Source organism: Trichoplusia ni, chromosome 6, assembly GCF_003590095.1.
Source record: "Trichoplusia ni isolate ovarian cell line Hi5 chromosome 6, tn1, whole genome shotgun sequence".
NCBI lineage: Eukaryota > Metazoa > Arthropoda > Insecta > Lepidoptera > Noctuidae > Trichoplusia > Trichoplusia ni.
Genome location: NC_039483.1, coordinates 4,873,370 through 4,884,596, shown reverse-complemented (window position 1 = coordinate 4,884,596; position 11,227 = coordinate 4,873,370). Strand labels below are relative to the sequence as shown.

Sequence of the window (11,227 nt, the reverse complement as noted above, 5' to 3'; positions counted from 1 at the left end):
AGAAATCGAACTCCATTTGTTTAGGCACTTAAAAAGGTAAGCACTAGGTAATAGTGTATGTTTTGTCTAAAACCTCAGTTTAAAAAAAAACAATTTAAAGCATCAATAAAGATTACAAAATCAAATATATCAGTCGTTCGTTATATAAAGATATGTTCGCAAAAACGACACAAATATTGTTTACCTTTTTAAATACCTAAACAAATGAATTTAGTTATCAGTAAAATGGCGATGACATTTTTGTTCGTTTGTCATCCGAACTTACGAGTATGCAAACCGAGAATCCGCAAAAAAGTGTCACAACTAAAACCGTCTGCCATTTTTAAAAATATGCTATAATGACCCTTATGTCAATAGCGTTAAGGTGGGGTATCTCATACCCAAGTTTAAGAAATAAACTAAAAATAAAGCTTTGTAATAGCAACCTTAGTGCTAACAAATTAAGGTCTGATATACACCCAGCCGTAACAACACTCTTGCTTGCGTCGATAACCTTGTCTGGCTACTCCCCTCGTCACATCCGTTAGTACGACTGCGCACGCAGTAGAAGTGAGACGTGCGCGGTGCTGTGGGTCGATCATACCCGTGTGTGTTGTGGCGATCAATGCTTATTCTTTCCAAAATTCTAGTGTAATACAACCCAAATTTAAGTAAGTACGTGCCATGTTATCCACTATTATTGCTCAGTATCGTTTTTATCAGTTTACTTAACGTCAACACGTTGAAAAAAACAGTAGGGAGTCGTGTTTAAATTTGCGAGTCCATATCGTAATCCGACTGCTGTTCTATTTATAGGCATGTATATTACAAACACGGTTTAAAACACAACCGTTTCGTAAAATATGACAACTCTGTGTTTAGATCTTTATGCATACCTATCTGGTAGAGTGATAACAAAAAAAAACTCAAAATTGAGGTTTAAGTTTATGTGCGGCCATGAGTTTGACAGGTGACCATTTTGACATTATTGTTTGATTTAATTTAATTTATACGGGTACTTGGACCATATATTATTCTTTTATAACCGTATCATTAATATTCTTGAATGATAATGATTATTTTTTTAATCATGAACTCTTTTCGAGACAATTGTTTTGTTTGTTAACTGACAAAAAGTGTAACATGTTTTATGATTGATTGTTAGGCCAAATTATAGTTGTGGGCAGTTTAACTTCAGATAATTGTAAATTATAACGAGTTAATATCATGTTATTGCTTTAGTGCTATCCCGTGTCACGATGTTAGTTACCGTACTCCTCCGAAACGACTTAAGGGTGCGGTGAACGAAAACTTTTCCATACAAACGTAATACCAAAATCATTGTCGCTACGAACATATCACCGATTTAAAGTTATGTTATTCGGATACAGACGGTATTTATCTAGGTTCCTATTAAACTTTTAGTTTAAAACATTCACTATTTACGAAATGCGAGCGAATTCCATTTCGTATATTTTAACACCGTTAACAGCATGTTTTCAACTTAATATTTCTGTACTTAAAACTTTAATATTCTTAATATCCATTTAATAGGAACACAGATTATATAGTCTAGTTGCAATTTATCCAAAAATAAGTGGACAAGTAATAAGTTTTCATTCATATTTTTTGGTATCACGGAACATAACCAAATTCATCATAAATCTGAAATGATATTATCGCTGTCGCATGTCTCACCAACGTCCAACACGTTATGTTTGTGTGCGTGTACGCACTGCTCGTGGCATGCGCTGGCGTTGGGTTCGAAATTATAACTATTAGGTATTATACCATAGAAATCTAAATAATAAGTTGTTATTTAGATTTCCATGTATTATACCTGAGCAAAATATTGTTTTGTTGTTTTTAGGGTTCCGTACCTCAAAAGGAAAAAACGGAACCCTTATAGGATCACTTTGTTGTCCGTCTGTCCGTCCGTCCGTCTGTCCGTCCGTCCGTCCGTCCGTCTGTCAAGACCCTTTTTCTCGGGAACGCGTGGAGGTATGAAGCTGAAATTTATATCAATTACTCAGGTCTACTGTCCCTTGAAGCTGTGAAAAAATCAAACTTCTAAGGCAACGCAATCAAAAGATACAGCCGTTTATGCCGCAAATTTTCGACACTTGCAAGGGAATCAAAACCTACAGGGTGCTTCCCGTGAACTCAGAATCTTGAAATTTGGTACGAAGCAACGTCTTATACCATAGATAAAGGAAAAATTACAAAAACCATAAATTTTTAGTTACATCACATAATATTTTTTTTTTTAATAATTTTAAACTTACTACCTATTTCCTCATAAACGCGTAGAGGTATTAAATTGAAATTCATACCAAATACTCAGGTCTATAATACCTTTAAGCTGTAACAAAATCAAACTTCTATGTCAACGCAATCAAAAGAAACAGCAATTTAAGCTGCATATTTTGAAACTCGCAAGTACTCGCAAGGGAATCAAAACCTAAAGGGTACTTCCAGTCGACCTAGAATCTTGAAATTTGGCATGAAGCAACGTTTTACAATCGAGTCATATATATTTATATGACTCGATTGTCGTAATGAACGAACTTTGTAAACCTTGCAGGTTTGTACGGAACCCTCGGTGCGCGAGTCCGACTCGCACTTGGCCGGTTTTTAGTTAAATTAAGTGTTCATTTTTGACGACGACGGAATAAGTGATAATTAAAATTAATAGTTAAAAAAATTAATAATTTTCACAATGGGTAGAGCGAGGGCGAGCACATCATTCGTTAGTAGATGCGTTCGACGTAATCATTATGAATAAATACCACGTGACGTCGCTTTGGGATTAAGGAATAAATGGAAAAATGTTTTTGTAAATTCCAGATGTTACCTAAAATAATATATTTAAGAAATAATCTTTCTTATTTAGTAGTTATTGATTCTTCATATTTAAATTGTCTATCTTGTACCTATATTAAATTATGATTGGCTATTCAAATACCTAACAGTTTTACGTGATACTTTTAGTTTTACACTTTGTTGTCCGTAGTCAGAAATTAAATGAAACAATAACTTCAAAATAGTTTTGTCCAAAATAAGGTACTAAGGCGATTATTATAGTATTATATACTCATCATTTTAGTATGCACCCAACATTGTTACATTAAAAGTCTAATAATATCAACTTATTCTGACCGATTCATAATGATATTTATGACTGATATATTTGATTGTCAATCATAAAAACCACCGTTTTACAATAATTTGTATAGTTTGGTCCGATAAAACAACTATAAACCTCACAAGACGTCGGGGTCACCTAAATCAATAATGTTGTGGGCTGCACTTTACAATAAATCATACACGAAGCAGCAAGATAAATAATATACCACGAGCTATTACACATGACCGCCGGACAATACATTGTATATTGAAACGTAGGTAAATCGAGCGAGGGAATTGTGAAATGCAGCGTAGGTACTCTAGACGATTTTCGATAACTCTCATAGCCTATGCGTGTTAAAGTATCCTCAAACATCAAACGTATCGGTCAGTCTTTACCCGGTACTCAACAATTTTAATTAGTTTCGACTAGTAGGTACCTACCAGAGAATAGTCGGTACTATATACTAGTACCGCTAGCTGTAAACGTTTACGCTTTATACGATACGCATATTGTTTGAAACCAGTGGCTTAGCGTGGGTGACGGATTCACACCAAGTACGAATCTAAAAAAATGCTCGAACAATTTTTCGCGGAGTTAAGATACACTTTTTCGTTATGTTTTGTTCGCGCGCGGAACGTAAAATATACCTTTTTTTACTATGTCCCGCTTCTGACGGAAGAATCCCGCTATTTTCACTCAAAAAGCACGAAAGTCCCGACTTGTCAAAAAAAAATCTAGCAACGCTGGCTGATACTGCTTTAACATCAGTTGTGTATGTTCGAATTAAAGAACTAGGCGTATTATTTGTCATATTTAACAAAGACAAGAATTAGACAAAAACAGTTTGGTGAGAATAGTGCTAGGTCTGAAACAATAAAAAGGCGTCATAATACTTTTCGCACGGCCGTGGCATGCAGTAAAGATAAGAAATCGAACTCCATTTGTTTAGGCACTTAAAAAGGTAAGCACTAGGTAATAGTGTATGTTTTGTCTAAAACCTCAGTTTAAAAAAAAACAATTTAAAGCATCAATAAAGATTACAAAATCAAATATATCAGTCGTTCGTTATATAAAGATATGTTCGCAAAAACGACACAAATATTGTTTACCTTTTTAAATACCTAAACAAATGAATTTAGTTATCAGTAAAATGGCGATGACATTTTTGTTCGTTTGTCATCCGAACTTACGAGTATGCAAACCGAGAATCCGCAAAAAAGTGTCACAACTAAAACCGTCTGCCATTTTTAAAAATATGCTATAATGACCCTTATGTCAATAGCGTTAAGGTGGGGTATCTCATACCCAAGTTTAAGAAATAAACTAAAAATAAAGCTTTGTAATAGCAACCTTAGTGCTAACAAATTAAGGTCTGATATACACCCAGCCGTAACAACACTCTTGCTTGCGTCGATAACCTTGTCTGGCTACTCCCCTCGTCACATCCGTTAGTACGACTGCGCACGCAGTAGAAGTGAGACGTGCGCGGTGCTGTGGGTCGATCATACCCGTGTGTGTTGTGGCGATCAATGCTTATTCTTTCCAAAATTCTAGTGTAATACAACCCAAATTTAAGTAAGTACGTGCCATGTTATCCACTATTATTGCTCAGTATCGTTTTTATCAGTTTACTTAACGTCAACACGTTGAAAAAAACAGTAGGGAGTCGTGTTTAAATTTGCGAGTCCATATCGTAATCCGACTGCTGTTCTATTTATAGGCATGTATATTACAAACACGGTTTAAAACACAACCGTTTCGTAAAATATGACAACTCTGTGTTTAGATCTTTATGCATACCTATCTGGTAGAGTGATAACAAAAAAAAACTCAAAATTGAGGTTTAAGTTTATGTGCGGCCATGAGTTTGACAGGTGACCATTTTGACATTATTGTTTGATTTAATTTAATTTATACGGGTACTTGGACCATATATTATTCTTTTATAACCGTATCATTAATATTCTTGAATGATAATGATTATTTTTTTAATCATGAACTCTTTTCGAGACAATTGTTTTGTTTGTTAACTGACAAAAAGTGTAACATGTTTTATGATTGATTGTTAGGCCAAATTATAGTTGTGGGCAGTTTAACTTCAGATAATTGTAAATTATAACGAGTTAATATCATGTTATTGCTTTAGTGCTATCCCGTGTCACGATGTTAGTTACCGTACTCCTCCGAAACGACTTAAGGGTGCGGTGAACGAAAACTTTTCCATACAAACGTAATACCAAAATCATTGTCGCTACGAACATATCACCGATTTAAAGTTATGTTATTCGGATACAGACGGTATTTATCTAGGTTCCTATTAAACTTTTAGTTTAAAACATTCACTATTTACGAAATGCGAGCGAATTCCATTTCGTATATTTTAACACCGTTAACAGCATGTTTTCAACTTAATATTTCTGTACTTAAAACTTTAATATTCTTAATATCCATTTAATAGGAACACAGATTATATAGTCTAGTTGCAATTTATCCAAAAATAAGTGGACAAGTAATAAGTTTTCATTCATATTTTTTGGTATCACGGAACATAACCAAATTCATCATAAATCTGAAATGATATTATCGCTGTCGCATGTCTCACCAACGTCCAACACGTTATGTTTGTGTGCGTGTACGCACTGCTCGTGGCATGCGCTGGCGTTGGGTTCGAAATTATAACTATTAGGTATTATACCATAGAAATCTAAATAATAAGTTGTTATTTAGATTTCCATGTATTATACCTGAGCAAAATATTGTTTTGTTGTTTTTAGGGTTCCGTACCTCAAAAGGAAAAAACGGAACCCTTATAGGATCACTTTGTTGTCCGTCTGTCCGTCCGTCCGTCTGTCCGTCCGTCCGTCCGTCCGTCTGTCAAGACCCTTTTTCTCGGGAACGCGTGGAGGTATCAAGCTGAAATTTATATCAATTACTCAGGTCTACTGTCCCTTGAAGCTGTGAAAAAATCAAACTTCTAAGGCAACGCAATCAAAAGATACAGCCGTTTATGCCGCAAATTTTCGACACTTGCAAGGGAATCAAAACCTACAGGGTGCTTCCCGTGAACTCAGAATCTTGAAATTTGGTACGAAGCAACGTCTTATACCATAGATAAAGGAAAAATTACAAAAACCATAAATTTTTAGTTACATCACATAATATTTTTTTTTTTAATAATTTTAAACTTACTACCTATTTCCTCATAAACGCGTAGAGGTATTAAATTGAAATTCATACCAAATACTCAGGTCTATAATACCTTTAAGCTGTAACAAAATCAAACTTCTATGTCAACGCAATCAAAAGAAACAGCAATTTAAGCTGCATATTTTGAAACTCGCAAGTACTCGCAAGGGAATCAAAACCTAAAGGGTACTTCCAGTCGACCTAGAATCTTGAAATTTGGCATGAAGCAACGTTTTACAATCGAGTCATATATATTTATATGACTCGATTGTCGTAATGAACGAACTTTGTAAACCTTGCAGGTTTGTACGGAACCCTCGGTGCGCGAGTCCGACTCGCACTTGGCCGGTTTTTAGTTAAATTAAGTGTTCATTTTTGACGACGACGGAATAAGTGATAATTAAAATTAATAGTTAAAAAAATTAATAATTTTCACAATGGGTAGAGCGAGGGCGAGCACATCGGTTATGTTTACTTTTTATCTGCTTTACTCGTGTATAGCGCGCCTAGATTAATACCTATTTTGTCAATGTAAATTGGATTTCTCCTTTACTTTAACTTTGAGTGTTATAACGTATTTGCTGGAGCATTTGAATTTGAAATTATGGTTTCAAGACTAAATAGCAAAAAAAATAATTAATTTGTCAAGTTTTTTTGATACGTATGTTCATTTAATTTGACTACACGGATAGCCGAGCAGTTGAGGTCATCCCGCCTAACCCACTATGCGCGACGTGTCGCGGGTTCGATTCCCGTGTAGGACAAGCGTTTGTGTGATTCACGAATGCTTGTTCTTAGGCTGGGTGTCTTTGTGCATGTGAATTGTATGTTTGTTTGTGAAACCCCCGCGACACAAGGATTAAATTCCTTAGTGCGGGAGTAGTAATTTTTTTTTCTGACAATTCGGGACTTTGGTACTTTTTGAGTGAAAATAGCGGGATTCTTCCGTCAGAAGCGGGGCGAAAAATTTATAGAGCTTTTTTTTAGATTCGTACTTGGTGTGAATCCGCCTCTCTCTCTCCCACACTCTTATCTTCATTACGCGACTTTCTTTCTCAGCAATCTGCCACGTACGGTCAAGTTCTCTGCGAAAAGCGGGACCGAGCATGTACTGCGCGGGACATTTAAATTTGATTTAAAAATCGAGACGTCCCGCCAAAATCGGGACGTCTGGCAACGCTGGTTTGTGGCCACCTCTACAGAATCCCTACTAATATTATAATAAAGTTTGGTTCAGAGATAGATTTGACCTTGAGAAAGAACATAGGATAGTTTTTATCCAGGACTTTTGAAGAGTTCTTTTGGAAACGTGATATAACCGACCTCGACGCGGGCGAAAAGCTAGTAAAGAATAATACTACCTACCAGAAGTTGCACTTCTTTGATCTCGAAGAAAGCCGCCATTATAAAGGCGTAAAAAGATTCCATCGCGCCTGGTGCATTTTAAACCGTACCTTATGATTACATACACTTCCTTTGTGTTCAGAATTTACCTACGCTACGTCACAGTTCAAGCGTACTATAGACACTATAGTCCACAGTACTAGGTACAAGCAAAGTGGAATTTTAACAAAGTAGGTTTTAAAAAAAAAACATTATTCTTTATAATAAATATATTTTTTATTAATTTTTATTAACTAACTATTTATTACGAAATATTATTTAACCTTAATGCATCTACTGTTTAATATAATATTTAAATAAACCGCCTCTAGCATACCTACTTTTAAAATTTAAACGGAACTTAGTAACAGTTGTCGCTCGCTGTAGGTGATTATCGCGTAGGTATAGGCGAGTGACGACAGAGGCCTCTAGCCAATACATAGATGTGGTGGGAGTGAAATATTTGGAAAAAGATTTATTGGAAAAAATGGAATAGTGTCAAACAATATACACTATTTTTATTGCAAAAAGAAATTATACCTGGGTAACCTGGGTTGGATTACTTACGTAATATTTGTTATTAGGTACTAAAAAATCAGTTTCATAACGAGAACATACTCTTGATCATTTAAAATTTTAAACATACCGAATTTTAATTTTGAATACAGTGCATATGCGTTTGTTACGGTATGTAGGTATATCTTTTTTGGGTGAGAGATGCGACAGCGCTAATGTCGTTCCAGATTTGTGATAAATTTGGTTGTGTTACGTAATACCAAAAATCATGAATGAAAACTTATTGTTTTTCCACTTTTTTTTGATAATCTGCAACAAGACTATATAATCTATGATCCTATTAAAATGATATTAAAAATATTAATATTAAGAATTAAATTACGTATGTAGGTTTTCGATTTGACAACTTGGGCATAATATCGCATTTTTTTACGAAACCCTAATTTTTTTGAAAATGAACTATAGCCTAAGTTCACCTGGAATAATGTAGCTTCTTAACAGTGAAAGTTCTTTTCAAATCAGTCTAATAGTTTCAAAGCCTATTCGTGTCAAACAAATAATCAAATCTTTCCTCTGTATAACATTAGAGTAGATAAATATTTTACTAAAAGGACTTCTTCTCTTTGTTAACAGTTGTACTCAACATGTCGGGCCGTAAAAGACAAAAACTTATGGACGGATCTTCCGAAGCCATCGAACAAGAAGATTCGAAAGAGTTAATTTTTAAAAATGATAAAGGGGTTTATCACTTGTCTGTAAAAAGAGGGAAAAGTAATACAATACAAGTAAGTGATGAAGATCTTGATGAAATAACTATAAAACGAGAAAAACCTGATGCAGAACAAGAAACGAGTGATGACGATGATAAGGTAAATACTAATACGGAACCAGAATTGTGTGATAAAGCAATTTATAACGTGTCTATTAAAAGAGAAAGTACTGAAACAGAAGAAATAATCAATGATGGAGATGAAATGAGTGACGGAGAAGAAATAATTCAAGAGCACGAGAAAGAAGAATCCTTATACACTGGAAAAGATGGCAAAACCATTTGGTATTCCAATCCAGATCAAGTTACAATCACTGAAAGGCAAAATGATCCGATCAAGACTGGTGTGAAACCTTATGCAACTAAAGCCAAATCTGAATTGGATTGCTGGATTTTATTCATAAACAACAAAATGTTAGCAAACATACTCAAACATACAAACATTGAAATAAAGTCCAGAATAACAACTGATCCTCCTGCGAGCAATCGTTATATTTATAAAGATGTGAAGATGGATGAACTTATGGCTTTGTTTGGCTTAATGTATATCGCTGGATTGAATACTTCTAGATTCCGTAATTTTTCTGATCTATGGCAATCAGATGGCAATGATGATGATGATACGGATGATATTGATGATATGGCTATGTTTAAAATGACAATACCTTTGCCTCGATTCAATTTCCTACAAAATTGTTTACGTTTTGATGATGCTACTACTCGAAAGCAAAGGCTTAAAAAAGATAATATTGCCGAAGTAAGACGAATCTTCGAAAATTTCACGAAGAACTGTCAAAAAGCGTATAAACCTAGCGATCGCCTTGCGTTGGGTGAGATATTTACACCATATTTGGGAAAATGTTCGTTTCGCCAACAGAAAATAGGCACAGGTGGCTCGTATGGTATTAAAATGTATACTTTAGTAGATGCTAAAACGCTTTATACTGTTAATCTTGAAATACATGCAGGAGACCAACCAGAAGGGCCATTTTTTGTAAGTTACGATCCATTTGATGTTGTTAATAGATTAGTAGCTCCGGTCTCTACAACAAATCGAAACGTGACTTTGAATGACAGGTTTACAAGTATACCCCTTGCCCAACATTTGCTTACAAAACACGGTTTAACAATCACAGGAGAACTGAGTAAAGAAAAAAAAGAAATTCCTCTAGATTTCATAAAAAATGAACGCGGAAGAGCTTGCAACAGTGCACGATATGGATTTCAAGATGACCTCACATTACTCTCTTATGCTCCCAAAAAATCAAAAGTTATTCTTTTGTTATCTTCGCTACATCACGATGACGTTTTGAAGGCAAGAGATGACAAAGAAATACCAGAAATTGTAAAAATTTACAATGATACCAAAACTGGTGTTAAAGAAGTTGATGACCTTTGTTCAGAATACGATGTCCGTAATTTGTTTAAGCGTTGGCCTCCCTTTATATTATTTAACATGTTAAAGATTGCTGCAATCAATAGTTTTATATTATACCGTGAGAATAATAAATCTGAAGTCGAAAGATCAGAGTTCATAAGAAATCTTGGACTGGCGTTGATAAAAAAGTATCTTATGAATAAAAAGAACAATGCAAAATTGCCTCGCGATATACAGAAACTCATTTACAAGCATATTGGAGAAACGCCTTCATATTCAACAACATCTAGGTCGTCATACAGAAGATGCAAAGACTGCCCGGCATCTAGGGATAGGAAGACAAAACACAGCTGCGTTGAGTGCCATAAGCCTATTTGCTTCCAACACTTTGTCATCACATGCAAAAATTGTTCTTCGTAAATTTGTAACTAAATTAAACGGTTGAGCGAATTATTTCTATTTTTAAATCCAAAATCTTATCTAAGAAAGGTCTCACTATAACCTAGTGATAGACTTATTACCATAGACCTTTCTTAGACATCATCGGCCTAGCCTTTTCCCAACTATGTTGGGGTCGGCTACCAGTCCAACCGGTTTCAGCTAGTACCAGTATTTTACAAGGAGCGACTGCCTATCTGACCTCCTCAACCCAGTTACCTGGGCAACACGATACCCCTTGGTTAGACTGGTTGTCAGACTTTTCAAGCTTCTGACTAACTGTAACGACTGTCAAAGATGTAGGATTAACAGCCGGGACCCACAATTAAACGAGCCTTCCGAAACACGGAGGAACTCGTAATGACAAAGATGGTCACCCATCTACGGACCAACCGCGTCAAGCATAGCTTAACCTGTGATTGTTTCACTTATGCGGTTATAACTTAGC

The 11,227-nt window shown here is 35.2% G+C and overlaps 1 protein-coding gene across 3 annotated transcripts; it reads left to right on the top strand.

Moving 5' to 3' along the window:
* Nucleotides 1–204: 204 nt before the first annotated feature.
* On the top strand, nucleotides 205–10,794 carry LOC113495034. 3 transcript variants are annotated; one of them, XM_026873600.1, is made up of 2 exons: nucleotides 205–650; nucleotides 8,828–10,794. In XM_026873600.1, exon 2 carries the CDS (start codon nucleotides 8,839–8,841, stop codon nucleotides 10,759–10,761), a length of 1,923 nt encoding a protein of 640 aa, XP_026729401.1. In that variant the 5' UTR covers nucleotides 205–650; nucleotides 8,828–8,838; the 3' UTR covers nucleotides 10,762–10,794. The 3 variants fall into 3 exon arrangements, with proteins under 3 accessions (XP_026729401.1, XP_026729400.1, XP_026729399.1); XM_026873599.1 differs by lacking the exon at nucleotides 205–650 and adding an exon at nucleotides 4,239–4,688; XM_026873598.1 differs by lacking the exon at nucleotides 205–650 and adding an exon at nucleotides 4,241–4,684.
* The last annotated feature ends 433 nt before the right edge of the window (nucleotides 10,795–11,227 follow it).

Coding starts and splice junctions, on each gene's coding strand:
- LOC113495034 (XM_026873600.1), top strand. CDS start 8,839: ATGTCGGGCCGTAAAAGACAAAAACTTATGGACGGATCTTCCGAAGCC.